An 18,991-nucleotide genomic window follows, 5' to 3' on the forward strand; every position below is an offset into this window, starting at 1 on the left:
TTCTCCCACTGCTCCCCATTCTTTTGCTTGTATATGTTTTTCTAACTACATTTCAGCCTCTACATCCCAAAGGTAATCACTGCAGGCCATACATACAGGCCAAGGTCTAATGTATTAGCACTTGCAAAACGTTAGAAAGAAAGCAAGAAAAGCTGCCATTATGAAGTCTGAACACTCAAAGAAAATTAAAATGCATTATCTCAGTGTCCCTCCCCCATCTTTTATATACAAACATGTAATTCACAAACATTCATTCCATCCTACTTATACAACTTTAATTTTACTACATGCAACCTTGGAGTGATGTTCAGCTTCAGCTCCAATTATACTGCACCCTGTTAAAAGCTGGCTCAAGACAGAGCACAAACACACTGTGCCGTGAGGAAATTCCCTGCAAATGTGCTGACAGTTTAGATGATGTTTAATCCCCAGGCTATTTCTGCAAAATTATCAACACACCACTGTTGCCCCCCTCCTCTTTAAACGAGTGCTGCAGTTCTACATGATGCACTTGATGATTTCAAAGCCTGCTTTCCAAACTTCCTTCTCTTCAAATTATCAAAATAACAGAAGATAGAGTAATTACTGGTTCACCTCGAAGCGAAGATGAGAAACACACTGTAGTTCAGCCAGAGCTGATTAGTATTGAATCTGGGGTTTATTATTAACTAAAACCCAAACTTTCTCCAGTGGTCAGACAGGCTAGAAGCTGCATACCGTAACACAGCTCAAGCAAATCCATTGACTAACCCAATCCAGACCAAAAAACATTAGCATCCCTACTGTAGGAGTACCCCTATTCACCAATTTAAAACACAGCATTCAGCTACCCCACCAGAGCCAAGTTGGTGAAAACACAGTTCTTGAACTGAAAGATAAAATTAACAGCTCATTTGTCAGCCACTCTCCCTTTAGTAAGTCAATCTGGCACAACTGCTCTGCATTCAACTGATGGCAAATGCTTTTGCAGTTGTGCATTAAGTCTGTCTGTTTTTCTCCAGCCCAAAAAACACCTCTGTCACATTTTTTATTTTCGTCAAGAGCAAAGCAAATGAGAAGTTAAAATACATGCAGGTTGATGTGAGAATATGCTTTTTAGACTATGGGTAGATGGCAGCCAAGATAAAGTCAGCATTATAAAGAGAACCACAGACTTTGGGACAAGGGTTCAGGGCAAAATGTTTCACTGCCAACTCATGGGAAACAGCAGTCAGACCCAGAAAATCAGCTGTTATTATCCTTGAAATTATAATAAGGGACGTATTCTGACCAGAATCTGAGGTCCCTGCACTGCTACACACTAAAACAATTTAGTGCTTTCATTCTGCTATGCTGAGAGTGGAAATTCGCTGTATTAGAGCCTGCTAACAAGACTGATACCCACTTAGTATTTCACATCTCACTTCTGTTTTCTCAATAATGTAGCCATTTGCCCCTCTGGCTTTAACAATCTTTCTGCCTAAAGACAAATAGGCAATTTACTATGTTTTCAATGTATTTGTTTATTTTTATGCTGTAAGAATCCCTCTTAATCCTGTCACATTTACTCTAGAGCTTCCTTTGATTCGATGCCCACCGAAATACCAGGTGGAATAAAGGTCACCAACACTAATAAACTTCCCTGAAGCCAGACCACATGGTGTACCGGTGGACAGCTGTGTAACAGCATTGCCCTGAGACTGGTCTGGACTTCAGTGCCACACTTCACATGATGAAATGAAGGAACCAGAGCAGCCCCTAAGTGAGAACATTGTAAATAAACCTTAGAGCCAGGTGCTAGACAATAGAATCCCACAAACACGGCTGTCTGTATATTGCCCATTCCTCATTTAAGGATGTCCATTTACAGCTAATGGCTTTTAACTCCTTTCATGCTAAAAAATCCAAGACAAGTCATAAGTCTGTCAACTCAGCAAGCTATTAATAAACTACTATAGGAACATCATATGAGTCACGCCTCTCAACCTTTCTGATCCCTGTTACATCTTGATTCGTTTACAAAAGTCTCTGTGCTTCACCTCAAGCTCTAAACTCAAATGACCACAGGGATTTGGGGGTTTTCTTGATATTCTGCAGCACCTTCTTTGCTGGAGCTTGGCCCAGCAGGAGAAAAACACAGATATAAATAACTACAGTTTAACTGATATGACTCTCTCCTTTCACTTGTTTAGATCAATATTGCTACCACCTGGTGCCATCAACTGGTAAACAGAAAAAACCTGATAAAAGCTACATATATTTACTCTGCAAAATTCATACAAGGCATTCTGCAATTGCTCTTCAGGCTTTTATTAACAAGGAAGTTAAGGGCACATTACACTACACATATGAACTGAGCATCCTGATGAATGTTTTGTTCCAGAACCACCTTTAACCATACATCACTCGAATCTTCCACAGGGCAGCTACACACCTCATGAGATTATGCAAGTGCAAGACCCTGGAGAAAGGATGCAGGAGGACAAAATGGCAATTCTTAGGTGACTTTGTCACTGCTAGGGGCATCTGCTAGACCAGTTCAACATTGCATGGCACTGGAGCTCGAGCTCAAATGATTTTTATGTGTCGATCCAAGCACATGGACCCTTCTCATTCCCAGTTTTCTAAGTTATGGTTTGGAGAGATACCAGAATACATACACAGAGGCAGGGGCAAGAAAAAACTGCTGAGGGGAAAAAAGGCAAAACAATCAAGAAACATAAATTACATCTTACCACTTTCCAGGCAGCTGCTTGCTTCCCCTTTGCCCTCCCTGCATTTGGATTTACATACCTGGTTCCTCCTGCCAATCCGATTTGGTGCAGGAGACTTTGAGGGGGATTTGACATTTTGAGAATTCCCGCTGTTTTCAGCAATCTTCCCCACATTCATCACTGCTGACATCATGGCGTCAATGGAGGACAAGTCTGCTCCGTCCAAACTGTTTGGTGAACTTGGTGGTATCTTATAGCTATTTAAGCTTTCCAGCTGCTTCTCTGGAACTAAAACCAAGAACACACATAGGAGTTCCTAGGCCATCTTAAAAAAACCCCAAACAACCCACAGTATTTTCAGCTGCCTGTAACTCACATCACACTCTGCTGGATCATCATGGAGCACAGGCAACAGGCCATAACAATTGGAGCTCTTATAACAGGACAAGCTTCTCATATTAGAATGCATAGGACAAAGTGTACATTTTTCTCATAGGACATTCCCATTTTCTTAATTTTCAACCTTAATTCAATAGGGAGTTTATAGAGTGATTTACTTTATACTCTCTTGCTTTGAAATGGAATTATATGTGGTACCTTGTGATCACCATGAACTAATAGAGCAGTACTGATGAATGCACACTCTGGCAAGCACAATCATTCAAGCAGGCATGTGTTTTAAACCGGACTGCACAATTAAGACATAAGTAACACAGTGTAGGGTACTGGGTTCTCTTTTAAGCATGGCTTAAGCCAGCTCTGTACATGGAATAAGCTAAAGTAGCAAAAATTCAACCAAAACAAAACCCCATATCCCCCATATTGCCTCTTTACTGCCACAGATGGCACATATGTGATTTTGGTATGCTAAGTCATACTAATCCATGGAGAAGATGTGTTACATACATGACTAATGTCACAGCTGAAGCTGTCAAAGTTCAAACTTCTTCATCACATGCTCTAAGTAGCAGGGGTGCTCCTATCTCTAACACACCTAAAATCTCATCTCTGGTTTCTTAACATACAGACATGTCAAACACACAGGAAAAGCCTTATATTTTCTTCTTTACAGGTTTGAAAAGGAAGAGGCTTTCAAATTAAACACTCCTTTCCCCCTCAAGAAGTCTCCCTAAGAAACAGGAACACCCTGCAAGTCTACTGCTCTGTCACCTCTGTGGAAAGGACAGAATCTTAATGTGTGTTGTGAGAAAGTCACTGCAACAGAAAAGCATGTGAGGGTGAACAAGGAGGAACACGTTTGTCTGTGAACATTTGATCTCTGCATAATACTGTCTTTGGAACATAAGTTTGAGGATTATAAACAGGTGGTTTTTTGAGGCTAAGTTATGTGGTGCCAAGTTACTGTGAGCCAAGAAAATCTTTGTTTGGATGCCTCCAGTGGTAGCTGAGAATTTATATGCCCATGCTTCTGTTCAACCTATTTTATACTTTTCAGACAGATAAAGGTTAGGGATGGGAAAAGAAATGTATGCACCAGTGCTTCTGCTCAATGTATCTTCTACTCTTCACACAATATGGTGCACAGATGGCTGAGAAATATTTCTACATTCTTAATCGATGCCCTAATTTAGAGAGTCACAGAGCTAGTTGAACCAATTACCTTCATCTTTCTCCTCTGATTGACTGTGGCTCTCTTCTGGGTTGCTGGTCTCCTCACTTAGTGTAGTATGTACAGTTGCGTCTGGCTCTTCAGCCTCTTCTTCAGCAGCACCCTCTAGCACTACATGAGGGAGAAGGAAGAAAGAGAAAGGGAGTAAATTTTTATGGAAGATATTTTAGGAAATTAAGACTACAGCCCTTTATTTTGAGGGCTCCCCTGACTACCAGATAGGTCTGATGATAGAAGCACACCAGCAGTGCCAGTGCAGCCAAGCACCCACTCTCATGAGTGCCCAGGCACTGGGCTGGGAGATGCTGCTGCTTCCACCAGTGGCAAAACCTGGGCAAACAAAGAAACCCCTACCAGCCCGGGCTGCAGCATTAAGGCAGCAAAAAACAGAGGAAGAGAGAGCAAGCCAGCCTGTCACTGACAGTAGTGGCATTTGGTCGAGAAGTTGGAAGAATATTCTGCAGCTAGAGAATTTAGGTGATTCAATTTCATACATGTACTGCTCCCCTTCTCTTTTCTTGGAAGACTAACATTTACTCCAATACATGAATTCATGGTGGCCACCTTCTTCCTTCTAGCAGTGGTAAAATTAGTTCAGAGGTTTCTAGGACCATTTGGCAGATTCCTCACATCCACTGCCCAGGGTTTCCACACAAGTTGAAGACGTAAGTAACCATTGTATGTACCAAGAAAATTGCTCCACACCCCTTTCTGAAACCACAAACTTATCATGCTATCATTGGGGTTTAAGGAAGGGTGCCTGTTCTCTCTGGAGAATGACAGGGCAGTTAAACATCATTTTTAGAAGTGATGAGGAATGATCAATACATGAGAAACAGTTGTCTGCCCACAGCACTCATGGCTATAGCCTCTGGAAAAGGTTATTTGTAATATGGAAAACTACTGATATGTTTTTAACAGAGAAATACACCTTTACAACCCTACAAGCAAAATGTTTATTTCATTATGAAAACAAACACACTGTGAACATTTCATCATCTCAGATTTACAAATCACAACCAGTAAGCTCAATACAGGTTTTCCTTTTATCAAGAGAACAGAGATAATTGCCTTCAAACCACAGTTAACAGGGTTTCTTCCTTTTAAAGAAATGACATTCTCAAGGATAACATGCAAATCAGTCATGCAACACATCTTCAAATGCTGTTTGAACAGCATTTGAAAACAATCAATGACTGTGTTACCCCAACTGTCAGCAATTTGGAGCACCCAAGAACAGGCACGCAAAAAGGAAGAGGCCACCTTGTGTCAAGTGGTTCTTCATTTCACACCATGCCAGACACAGCAGTGGATTCAACCTTCCAACATTTAGCTGCCAGCCTTCTAAGGAGCAGCACACAGATGCAGCCTAGAAACAAAACCTGGCTAAGCCCAGGTAGTGTAAGGCTCGGGAAAACATCACCCTCTTAACAAACACTGCTTTCCATCTGCACCTTCAAAAACAGAAAAACAGACTAACTTGAACAATTCAAAATAACTTTTCCCCAATTATTTTTGTACTTTTCTGTTCAGAAAATTCTAGTGATTCCTGGGACACAGGGATTTCTTGCTCCAAGGTGAGGCCAAGCATCTATCCTTCTGTGTTTCCTCCAGTAATTATGGGAGTCATTTATTTTAACTGTTGTAACTGCTGTAACTTTACTGTTATTTTGTTTGTTTTTAAAAAAGATCCATCTCATTCAAGAGCAACATAATTATTTATTTTCCCCCTGCCCCCATCTTATTTTAATCACTTATGTGGTAGCTGACTTACTTTCGAATAGAATACACAACAGAATTATTTTCAAGACTGGCCTAAATCTAAAACTGCTTGCTCTATCCGCTTAGCCCTACCAAAAATAAGGACCAATTTGAACTATTTTGAAGTATTTCTGTTTAAAAAAAAGTGCTTTAGTCCTTAAAAAAACCCTAAACAAACAAAATACACAATTCCTTCCAAAATACACATATTCATTCCTCTTTCAGTCAATACCTAGCACATTAATGTCACCACTGATATATCCTGGAAAAAAAATCTATTGTGTAACTGTGAAGACTCCTATGTTTGCCAAGATAACTTTAAGACAGCTTAGTAGCTTCCCAGAGAGCTACAGTCAGAATTCTTAGTGTTGCTTTTAGCAACATTAAAAATGGGAAATGCACAGAGAGAGCCTGCAGAACAGACAGGCCTATATCAATATTAAAAAACCCCTACCTACTGTTTCAGAAAAACCTGCCAACTTGCTCTCTGTTGTTTTTCAGGAGGAATACTACGTATTATACTATTACAGTCTTTCATAGTTTCTATGAGCCAATGGTTGTTTTTCTTTTCTGAATCCAAATATTTTCCTCCAAAGGCAAGCAAATATATGTAGTCAGAGATCTTGTCCTTAAAACCATTTTCTGCACATTAAAAAGTTCCAATTTTGAAAGCAGTCTAGAGATCACAACTGAACTGCTATTCCATGCTTTTATTTACCTATGTATTTTCCACTTGCTTGCATGAAACAAAAATGCACCACTAAAACAAAGACAAGTGCATGAGCAGCACACACCAATTTCAGAAGCATAACTTTCTATTTGCAGTAGGATATAGAAACAATAAGAACACTGGGCCAAATCACTCCTTCCTGTGGGAAAACCCATGGCAGAGCGCCTTTAGGCAGGAACACACTGAGAGATTTCTCTTACAGCCTTGTTTTTTGTTGGTTTTTTGTTTTTTTTTTTCCTTTGGGCTGGTTGGTTTTTTTTTTTTTCCTCTTTAAAAAAATGCATCATTGAGGATGGGGAAGTGTTGGGATTTTCTTCCACAGCACCTGTGAAACTCAGGGAATCAGGCAGGCAGCAACAAGCACAAATGCCCTATGCCATACTGACTTCAGGACTGTAAACCCTCCTAGCTCACACCAAATGCCCCAGCGTGGAGGTTGTGCTGACAAAGCCTCCTTCCTCCCTCTCCCCAAAAGAAAACAAAGACCTCCAGGAAAAAGGATAAACAGGAAATAAGCTGAGAAACAGTGCAGCCTCAGGTTACATTCAACATCGGACCAAAGCCTCTAGGAAACAGGGAAGTGGTCACAAGTATTCAAGTCATCTTCTACTTTGAAGAAACCCCCCAGTGTCACATTCATCCTGTGTGAAAAGGAGGAAAAGCAGAGAGCAAGTGACTAAGCAAGAGCACTGACAAATGCTAGGGGGAACTGGACCAAATAAGACAATGCAGCCCTCTCTGCACAGCCACGCCAAGAGACCTGTCTTTTCTGCAGGAATGTGTTTCTTCCACTTGATGAGGTTGCTGACAACTTGAAATTGGGGTAACTTCCATCCCACAGAGAGCCCTGAGGGGCCTATAGCTCCTGCTTCTGACAGAGGTCCACCCCTGATGCCCCACATAACCAGCTAATGGGAGAGACATTGCCAAAGCAGAGCTTACAAAAAAAACCCCACCACCCTGTTGCTTCCCATTCAGTCTGTACAGGAAGACACTTGCTAGACCTATTTCCTCCTTTGGGAGTGTGATTCCACTGTATGTTAAAGCTGAGCCCATCAACAGTTACTCCCCCCACTTTGCTTATGTGTATTTATTTGGGGTTTCTTTGTTTGTTTGTTTTAAGACCACTCTAAACAGCTACAGCTGTTTTGCCTTCTGGTGAAGAGCATCATGGATAAGCAAAAAGGAGAACACAGGCCACAGGAGAAGGAAGAAGAAAGGAGAAAAAATGATGAGTCTTCAGAGTCACAGTCACTTGACTTATAACTGAGAGGCAGCTACACAAGCACAGAGCATGTCCTAGGAGCTGGTACAAGCTCCTAGCATGTCCTGGGAGCTGGTACAAGTCTCTGTTCCAGATTGCTCCACTGTCTTTGCACATGAGCTCTCCCTTTGGAATAGATAGGAAGAAATGCACAATACAGGCAAGAAGGGGGGAAACCTAGTATATACAGCACAAAGCTGCTTATTGTTCTGCCTTCTGAAAAAAAATCTACATTAATGTTAAAAGTAGAAACCATGCACTAATTGGGCCAGGGAAAGATTAACACTCTTGGCCAAATAGTTTTATTGGTTTCATTAAACATACTGTAGTATTTAGTAAAGAATACAGTGGGGGAGAAGAAATAGGGAAAAGAAATGACAGGTTTAGGAATGTGCACCCCCCCACACCATGCATTTCAAACCACTTTTTCCCATGAGGTCCAAACAGGAATCCTGAGCCTTCTTCATCATTTCCATCTTAGCAACACTATTAGCTTAGTCAAGGCTTTCCCACTGTTTTTTTTCTAAGTGGCATGAAAAAACCCCAAGGATCATTTAAATGAAGGCCAGACCTGCAAGTATACAAATTTAGACAAGAACAGAACTTCAAAGAGAGATATCACATTTGAATAAACAAAGTTTACTGTTTACACTTGAGATTGTAATACCTAAGAATCGCTACACTGCACTCCAAGCTGCCTCTGATGCACTGGTCTCTTACTAAGCTTCTACACAGAGGACTGGATTTTAATCCCAAAGCACAAACGCTCCCAAGCACAAACGGTCACTCCCACCCTAAAAGAGATGCGCGCTATCACCCGCACTACCTCTTGAACGTAACTTTCTGTCAAAGCTGGCGGGAAGGAAAAAGGGTGAAAAGGCATCGTGTGGGAAGAAAAAAGGACTAATACTATTCAAAGCACTGCCTCAAGGCAAAGGAAAACCAAATTAACAAAGTTTTCCCAACTGACCTTTTTTAATACCAACTCTGCCCTTGCTACTGAAGTGTTGGTGCTGACTCCGCACCCAGCACTAGAAAATTACATTGGGAGCGTCACCTCACTGTCACCACCACTGCTGGAGCACCAGTACAGAGCAGTCCATGGGAAAGGAATACAAGCATAGAAAGAAACAGAGTGGCATGGGAGTAGCTAGTGGCCGCTCTTTCACTTACCAATAAAAACTAAGAATGCTACTACCCCCAAAGCTTTTGAACTTGGACCTGTAAGTAACATTTTCCTCTACAAAAATCCCAAAACCAAACACAAAAACAACCAAAAGGAGTAACATCTATTGAAGGGTACCCCTTGAGCATCAAAGAAGACAGACTCTTCTCTTTCTAGAAACTGTGAGCTATTAGTGAAACAATCATTTTAGCTGCGTTAGTGCAGGTATAATACTTTGCCTCTTGAAATAACCATGTGAGTCTACAACATCCATATGTCAAACTTGTACACAGACAGATACACCCAGACATGGAATAAAAAGTGAACCACATGCTCATGGACATGCCTTAAAACTGAGTTCTGGACGATCTTCTGGTGGGAGTGGGACAGGGGAAGAAGCTCTAAACAAGAACAAGATGATCCCAGACTATTTCCAGACTATTTTGCATGCTGTTGCTCTAACACCTAACAGGCTAAATTTTAAATATTCAAACATATTTACTGCTCCTGTTTTATTTCCTTGCAAGCATGACGGGATATATGTGCACATTCAGTTTTTATGTAGCTTTTGAAAATCCCTTTTTGGTGACTTATGGACTAGTAATGCTCCTCAAGACTTTGGCTCAGATGACCAGAAGCTTCTCTCCGTAAAGCATAGCAGAATTTGAACTTAGCTAATGCCTTTAGTGAACAACTCTTAATCACCATGATACTTTGGCATTACATTGGTGCAATACACTGGAAACAAGGAAGTTGTACTAATATAACAATGAGACACTATACCGGCAAAGCTGACGTTTCCTGGGTAAAATTCACCTTTATGGTCCAACTGGTTTACAGCAATGCACACAGCTACTGGGCAGCCTTAATACAAAATGAATTCATGCCCATCCTCTTGGCCCTGTGCTCCATTTGCTAACTTGAAGAAGGAAACTATGTCTGCACCTTTTGCAAGTGCTGTGTGCTGTGGGAACAGCCCTCACGCAGAAGCCTGTGGTCGTGCTAGGCTAGAAAAGAGAACTCAGGCAAAAGCTGCTCCTGCACCAAGAGCGAAAGCGAAACCTGACGGCCCCCTGGCTCCTGACAGGAAAGCTCAGCACACTTGGTAAGCACCTCACAAGAGTTTGATCTGAGCCTGCACTGAGTTCCTGACCAGCACTGCTCTTTTTGGGGACAGCAGGGCCACACAGAACACACAGCATCGCAAGAACTGCAATAACCTATGGCTGCATTTAGGATCAGCAGCTGCTGATGAATTTTGAGACTTTTCTAATACCTTAGCATTCTTTCCCCTGACCAAAGATGTATCTGTGAGCTGCTCTTCATTTCTGCTATTTGTATTAGCTTGTTGGTGAGTACCTGACCCACCAGGAAGCCTTTGTCACAAAAGGCTAGTGCAGCTAGCTTCAAGAGTTTGCTCAAGCAAAAAGGATACTGAGATTTGAAGACAGCTTAACAAGCCTGGGACCATAAACACCACATTTAAGCAACAACATAAAGTCAAGGCAACAGGGTAAACAAGTAAACAGGTAAACAGAGTAAAACAAGTGGCTTTAAGCAGACATCTGTCCATTCCTTCCCATGATGACAACTGCAAACACTCCTCCATCCTCATCCTTGCCTGCCTGCACAGCTGTGAGGAGGCCAGTGGGAAGGGAGTCTGGCTTCCCCCAGTCACTGGGAATCACTACAATGTAAGGGGAACACGGAACAAGACAGGCCTTGGGCTTTACCCAGCACATCGCCTCCCCTGCACCCTCCCCACTGGCTGAGGAAGGACACAAAAGCAATACTGTCTGTCCTTATAAGCTCTGCTTTGCATGTGTTCGGGGAGTGGGGACAGCTGTGCGGACGGCTTGCAGAGTTCCAGGAAGTCAATGTGTTTCTTGGCTTTAACTCCAGTTTATTTGCCTTAGATGAAGTGGCGACACGAGAAAGTCCCTTCATGTCTCCCCTGAGCTGGCACTGGCTGTAGCAGGGCAACACTCCTTGGGACACAGCCCAGGGTCTCTCCCCACACTATCAGTCTTCCTCAGACCGGTTGCTGCATCTCTCACTCGGGCCAGGGCTGGTGTACATCCCACTGGGCAAGGGGACAGCCTTGGAAGATGGTGTGGGAGAGGGTGGGACTCCAGAGCAGAGTCAGAGACTCTGGGCCCTGAAGGCGAGATGGAAGTATCTTGCAAAGGCAGGACAGGTCAGGCAAGTGGCATCACACTGCCGACCAAAACTACTGCCCACATGTCCCGAAGGAGCCGAGGGTGAGGCAAGAGAGCAGAAGAGCAGGGGGAAGCTGAATCAAGGACCAGTGGGCAACTCCACTGTGCTTGTGTCCATGCCCAACAGGCTGAGGAAAGGGAGATGCACATGTCTGAGGGGAGCCCCAGCAATCCTGGAGAAGCACAGCCCTGGGAGACAAAACCTCATCTCCTGCTGCTGCTGCCATCTCAGACAAGCAAGAGGGGATGAAGGATTGCAAAATGAGGAAACAATCAAAATGTAGCTTTGTGTGTTTGTTGCTTAGGGGATTTTTTCATTTTCATGCTGCCCTGACAAACCCACTTGACTTAAAACCCTGGAGGGGATGTGGGGAGAGCTATAGGTTAATGTCCCATCACCTGTGTGCCTAAGCAAGTACTGTGCTGAGGGAATGAGATACTTGTCTGAGAGCCCAATGGGTGAGCTAGATGCACTGCACTAGGGAGAGCCAGATGGAAAAAATTTCTGAGTAACAGAGAAGAAAAGAGACCTCCCCTTCAAATACTCTGAGTTACAGTGCCCCTCTCTCTGACTGAGGAGAGGCTGCAGGCACGCAGAGCGGGCGAAGCAGGACACCGGGCTCAGCTGGGTAGCTGTGACGGAGATGCTGACATCCCCGACAATATATGGCCAGTCTAAACCACGGGATATCTTGTCCTTTTAAGGTGGGCCAAGAGCAAGCATCTGTGCAGCAGCAGCAGCACAGCCCCAGCCTGCCATCAATAGCCCCTGGTGTCACTGAAAAAACAGGGGCTCCTGTGCCATACCAACTGGCTGTGCAGATGCCTGGGCACCCACCCCGAGAGCAGACAATCCGTCTGGTTGCTCCTCTGCACAGCATCACGGAAACAAGTAGGCACATTAGCAACAAGAGGAAGAAAGCCACAAAACCATGCGGCGGGGCTGCTCCCTGGCAACTGGTGCCTGCAGCTGTTGGGGAGGGAGGGAGGGAGGGCCTGTCCCTGTCCCCATCTCTGTCCCTCACCCTGATGGCCAGCAGCTTAGCCAAGGGCAGCTTCGGAGCCAGCACTCGAGGTGAAGGTTTAAAGCAAATCTCTGGAAGGAGAAACAAGCAAACATTTCACCCCCTCACACTTGCTCTTCACATGTAGCAAGAGCTGCGTGTGTGTGCAGGACGGGTTCAGCAGGGATTACAGAGGCAGGATGAATCACACTGAGGAAGATACAGAAAATTTCCTATGCTAGTGCCCTGCTTCTTGTGCGCTGCTCTGGTTGCAATTCTCTTCCTCCAAGATGAGTATCTGGAGAGTTTCACAGAGGAACTGAATGCACAGGCAATTTTACAAAAATCATTCTGAAAATAGGATAAGCTAGAGACCAGCAAAAAACTCCTCTTGGAGTAGCTATGTCCCACATGGTATTTCACCACTCTAACTGCATCCATATGCTAGCAAACACAGGGAAGCCCAAGGGGGAGAGCATCAGATTGCTTATTGCAGAGCTCCCAACTCATCCTTTGCAGCCCAACCACACGGTCTTTGCAGGAGATGCCAGTGCACTCTCTGCTTGGAGCATTGTACCAGGTAGCTTGCCAAAACATTCTGTGCTTCACAAGATAACACAGCAAAATGAGAAAAGAAAAAGTAGAAATTACAGTGATTTAGACCCATTTCCTGGTGATAGTGTTGTCAGCCATCAAGATTTTAACATGAGCCTGTAAAATCTGATGATGCTACATTACTGCACAAAATCTCAATTTTTTAAAGTCAAAATTCTAATTTTTTGGTTTTTGGAAAAAGGACAAACACATTACATTGCTCAGCAAGATACAAAAAGCAGACTGAAGTGAACAGATTAATTTTAAAGCCTCAAGCTTTTAAGGATAACCATGATCTCAAAGGCTCAACCTACAATTTTTTAACATACAGGGATAGCAACATAGTGTCCCTTCTCTATGCAGTACATTTTGTACTCTGGTAAATATACCTTCCAAAACTAAAATGACTTTTTTAAAGAGAGAAAAGAAATGCAATATCTCAGCACGTTTCTAACATTTTATTTAAAAGCCAACACAGCTGCACTTTAATGTTACTTAAAGATGGAAACCTACATCAAATTACCAAACTTGTTTTAAGCAGACTCAACATACAAATACTTTGCAGATAGAATGATTCAAGAGTTTGAAGCTCTTCTCACTGCTCTTTTCCAGGGAGCATGACTTGCTGACAGGATTAACTACTGCCAGGCTCACGAAGCTGGGAGACAGCTGCCACATGGCAGCCATTTATTACAAAGCTCCACTCCTCTAAAGTTAGGAAAGAGGCAGACTGTTTCATCTGTGTTATCAGCAGGGTTCCTCTGCCCCACAGGCTTTAGTGACTAGGCTTTTTCTAAACAAACACCTCCTTTTCTCCCCCACCTTGTTAACATCGTATCTTCCTGTATTCTGTTTCTGGTCAGCACAGAAACTATTCCCCCTATCACATCCTCCAAACAACAACAACAACAATCTACAACCAAGATAATTTTAAAAGTTCAGAAATACAAATCATATCCCCACCCCCTTCCCCCGAAATACATTTTTAAATTAGGGAGTTTTAGCTTGAGATTTTCAGAGGGGAAAGCACAGGCCACAGGGAGGAGAGAGAGAGAGATGCTGGAGCAAAGAGGCTCAGAAGCATGCTGTACAGCCCTCCCTGTCCCATCCACCCTAGGAGCCACTTGTAATGTCAGCCTCCAACTGCAATATCCCAAGGGCCTACACAGCTTTTTCATGAGCAAGATAACTCGTAGCACTCCTTCGGAGATTGTATCTCCATGCCAAGCAGACTTTGCAGGCCCACAAGCCAAAGCCAACATCTGCCCCCCACCATAAGAGGCACAAGCAGATCTCACGTCAACTAACTAACAGTGTGCTAAGGACCAGGAACAGATATAAACCAACTACATAATCTCCATGTGATATTAAGCACAGACAACCATCATCTGACATTTTAATGGTACTGAGAGCCAGAATTAAAAGATAAAAACTAGCTGTTTTAATTTTACCTCGGGTCATTTTAGATATATATTTGCCACAGATGCCAAAGTACCAAAGATCACTCAGACTGAGGTTCATTGCTTCGTCCAGGGGAAGAAGAAATCCAGCCTTCAGAAAAATAGCTCTCTCCCACCACCTATGAACAAGGTGCCACAAGTTTTGTGAGAACACCCACTGGCTTACACCAGCTGGCCAGTAGCCTTTGGGCTTGTTTCCAGAGCTCTAAATTCTGAAATGCAAGGTTTCTTTCTTGGTTTAGTTAGGTAAATTAATTACAGCAATAGATAGTGCTGGCAAGACTCTCCAAGTTGATTCACACAGGAAAGCCACTTGGAAAATTTTAAACAGCAGAGCTACTTGCCAGTGGTACTCTTCAGTATGAGTTTTCTTTCTATTTTGAAGTAGATGCAGTGCAAGTAACCTATGGGAAGTGCTTCCAGCACACTGACAAAATGAAACAGCATCTGTTCATTTTGCGCATTTGTGTGTGCAACACACATGCTAAGAAAGGGCATAGGGATCTTGTTCATCAATTTCTTATGGAATTCAGAAGTCCCTCAGCTTTATCAGAGAGTACAAGAAGCCTTCTCAGAACAATGTATCTCTATCTGACCTGAAAAAATATGTATTTTTGAAACAAGAACTGCATACAAACAAATTCCCCTTCATCCACAACCATATCCAGCTGCTGACCTTCTGAGTTCCTTGTAGTATAGTCTATGCTCTGGGACTTTAAAAGCCTAGCAGGCATTTCTAAAGGATTTTACAAAGTACACTAGCCTGGCCTTGTAAAAGCTCATGAGGAATCCATGAAGGTCATCATGCAGCTTAGACAGTCTGCAAACAGCATAATCCACGTGCTGGTGAGGTAAGAAATGACCAAAGTCGGGTGGATAGGCCTGAAGACTTCTGTAAGGAATGTTTCCTCCAACAATGCTGTAAACCCTGGAGGAAATGCCTGCTGATCTTCAAAGCCCTTCAGTAGGAACAGCCTTAAGTTTCCTGAACATGAGCATTCTGGTTGCAAGGCCACAATCCTCTTAGGCATACAGAGAAAAACATAAAAACAAAGGAAATAAAAAAAAAATTAAAATCCACTAAGGTTAATAACTGCAAATAACCAGCAGGACTGACCCTCTACTTTGCAACGAGCTGTCGGATCCATCCAGCAAAGTTTTGATGCTCCTCGGCACAACAGCCACACGGATCAAGCAGCAGCTTACAATCTCTGCAGCTTTCCTTTTTCTATTCCAGGCAGTCCTCCACACGTGTAGACTCCTGGACCGCAATACTCAGTTGTTCGGACTACGAGGGGATGCTACAGCTGTGGCTGCACAAGGTGTCCACCGTAACTATATCAAGGCCACCGCAGTGTGCTGCACTGCCAGCAGAATTTTAGGTACAGCCTTCAGTTGCCTGACGCGTTTCACAGGCGACCATGAGTAAAGGGGAGTCTGGACACCTGCACACTGCAAAGAATTGCAGGAAGTTTATTTCAGGAACGCTGGGAAAAAAAAAAAAAAAGAACAGACAAAATTGTGAACAGGTTTCTTCAGTAAGTGAAGTTTCAAGTTGCTATTCCTCCAGCCAAAAATGTCTGCTGCTAGTCCAAAACCACCCTCTTCTTCCATAAAACCAATTCTACTGCTAGTGTTTCACACATTTCCATGAAACAGATGATACAGACAATTCTTGAAACAATTCACATATGAAAAGGGAAATTAATTTCCTTCTGCTGACTCCATTGATAAATATTTAACAAAAACATTAGCTTGAAACAAACTCATATGAACCATGTATAGGTTCAATCCAATTCTGGTAAAGTAGTAGCTGCAAACAGAAAAATGAACAAACAGCAATAAAAAGTGATCAAGTGGCCTGTGCATCCACCCCCATTTCTGCAGGAGGACAGCAAGAGTTTGCCAGTGGAAACTTGACTAATCACTTTCAAATATGCACACACAGCAAAGCAACATTGAAATATCATTATCAGACCTATGATACTGAAAGTCACACTTCTTTTGAGGAGTGATGCTTCCACATTTACATTTTCTCAGGCATATAAACATACACACCCACACAGCCACCTTCTTTAAATTCTAAGCATGAAATCATTTTGCTTTAAAGGTTTAAGCCAGTACACACTATAAAAATATTTTTATTTATATCGATCTTGCTAGGGTCACTTAGAATATACTCTACAACCAGAAGTAAAGAAAACCTTAAGTATTTTAAAAGAACCACAAAATAAAAAAAAACCTGATATTATTCATTGATTAGGTTACAACTCTTTCAAGGAACAAACTGTTATTTCTACCCAACTGACACTCAATCCTCCAAATTTCACATGAAAATCATGTTCATTTAGAGCAGAAGTAAAGGACAAAGAAACCTCAACATGAGAACTCATATTTTCAGTCAGATGCTAAATAGCAGGAGCTGTTTTCCACTTCCAGTTCAAACACTATTGTTTTGTATTAAGCTTTATATGCCTTGTGGAACTCAACCATTCAGTATAAAAAGATAAAAGAGAAGAATTCAGGCAATCAGTAGCCATCTCAACCTGTATAGCATTCAACATGTATTATAAATGAATTAAAACAGGAAATTGAAAGGAGAATGCAAGCAAAACCACTAGTTAAATGAATTACTTTTTACTCTAAGGTGGAAAACTTTTCTTAATCTACCCACTCATTTCACACACGGTAACGTGTCTCTATCATTCTACCAAAAATTAGAAGAGAGTCACCACCAGATTTGTTTCACTCATTTCTTCATGTGAACTTCAAATGGGATTTCTGAAGCTAGAAGATTTTGCCATCCCTATCTAGTAATAGCTAAAGACAGAAACTGGCCCTTTCCTTATCTGTTAGGGTCTGGCATGCCATGTGGGGCTATGAAGGTAGGCACTTTCACAAACAGAAACATGTCAGCGTTTTCACACCAAACTTGAAACAATATTCAATACAAATATGACATAAAAATTATGAGAGGTTACAGGTTCAAAAGATTCTCAGCAAATACACCCCTTTAAACTTCCAAAAATCTCCAAACACGGACAGTTTCTGATGTAACAAGGTCTTTAAAAGAGCAGTAAGCAAGCTCCCTGAAGGGTGGGGTAATTGGAAGGGTTATCACACCTCTGGGGGAAGTCACAGGCTCTATCTTGGCAGTGTTTCATCCCTTCATATACCCAGGGGACTGATTAGTTCATGATAAGCAATTAGGCACCCCAGGGAGGACGGTTAACCGTCTTACCAAAACAAAAAGGCTGCACAAATATAAGTCTCATTAGATTAAAGAAACACTATCTGCAGAACAGCAAATTTGTGTTTATTCCCTTCTACTGGAACTTGCAAGTACTACATTTTGCCTACATATGGCACACACAGATCTCAGAAATCCCAAATTTGAGCACGTACTTGCTGCTAAATTGGTAACAAATGCTCTGAAGCATTTTCTTTCCCAAGACACTAGTGCTGTGATGCAGGAAAAAAGGAGGAGGGACAGAGGGGAGGAATACAGCAAATACTGATTAGAAGACTTGAACTAGCAATCTCATTCAATTAAATTCTCTTCCTCATTGTTAAAATAGTTCCTAACCAAGGATGAGCTGCAGAAAGTGGGACCTGGAAAGGCTGTATATGGCTGAATGCTGATTGAATTTCAGAATGAGACCCCAAGTCAGCAGCAGACCCACTATTACATGCCTTACTCCTAAAAAAAAATGTTCAGGGAAGCTCCTGCCTGCTGTAGGGTTTGTGGTGAGGCATCTATGCATATCACAGTCCTATCCATGTTAAATCTTTATCTCTGATGAAGCAGAGGGACAAATTCATCTTTTGCCTGCCAATTGATGTAAAAGCTCCAACAAACCCCGATGGGGCTGCTCCTGACTTACATCAGGCTCAATGTATTTCAAAGTATTTTGATGGCTTAAAATATGAAGGAATGCTTTTCAATAAGGTGACCCCCTGTCCTTTTCTGTTCTTTTATCTTTTTTTAACAGTTTGCCATCCAGTAATAGGAGGGAACCCCAGCTGCATAGCCTGAGCTTTTATCTTCTGCTGACCATGCAACAACACAAAGCTCAGTGCTGGATTTCCTGCTGCTTGCCGAAAGGGGCTGTTCAGCTTGTTTAAATATTACTTGCCTTGGGAGCCTTGGAGATGTGCCCAAGCACTGTACTGTATCTTCCCAGCATCCATTTCAGTATGTACTTTAAAGGTCTTCAGGTTCCATGTACTATGCTCTGTCTCTGTTACGGGAGGAGCCTCATGACTCCAGAAAAGAAAAGCAACCTCATTCAACTCCTCCCTCTCTCCCCATTTTCCCCACTAATCCCTCTGCCTTATTCCATCATGCAGGTAACAGAAGTCCCTGTTCATCCCAAAAGCATGGAAACACATTTAGTCTCATAAACTGAAGCATCTGCAACCACGGTAAAAAAGGCTGCCATGCATCCTGTACAGCAAGCTATCAGTGTGC

The 18,991-nt window shown here is 42.5% G+C and overlaps 1 protein-coding gene across 3 annotated transcripts in view; it reads right to left on the bottom strand.

Moving 5' to 3' along the window:
• The window catches only part of RREB1 (ras responsive element binding protein 1), a 121,529-nt gene that overhangs the window by 60,575 nt on the left and 41,963 nt on the right, over window positions 1-18,991 (bottom strand). For 2 of the 3 annotated variants that reach the window (XM_054000463.1, XM_054000471.1), the window contains exons 2-3: window positions 4,315-4,434; window positions 2,773-2,981 (exon numbers count right to left, since the gene is read on the bottom strand). In XM_054000463.1, the coding sequence (XP_053856438.1) occupies window positions 2,773-2,981; window positions 4,315-4,434 (329 nt within the window). Of the gene's footprint in view, window positions 1-2,772; window positions 2,982-4,314; window positions 4,435-15,637; window positions 16,008-18,991 lie in introns of all 3 variants that reach the window. The other variant, XM_054000470.1, reaches the window with a different exon arrangement.

This window comes from Vidua macroura, chromosome 1 (genome assembly GCF_024509145.1).
Source record: "Vidua macroura isolate BioBank_ID:100142 chromosome 1, ASM2450914v1, whole genome shotgun sequence".
NCBI classification, from domain to species: Eukaryota; Metazoa; Chordata; class Aves; order Passeriformes; family Viduidae; genus Vidua; species Vidua macroura.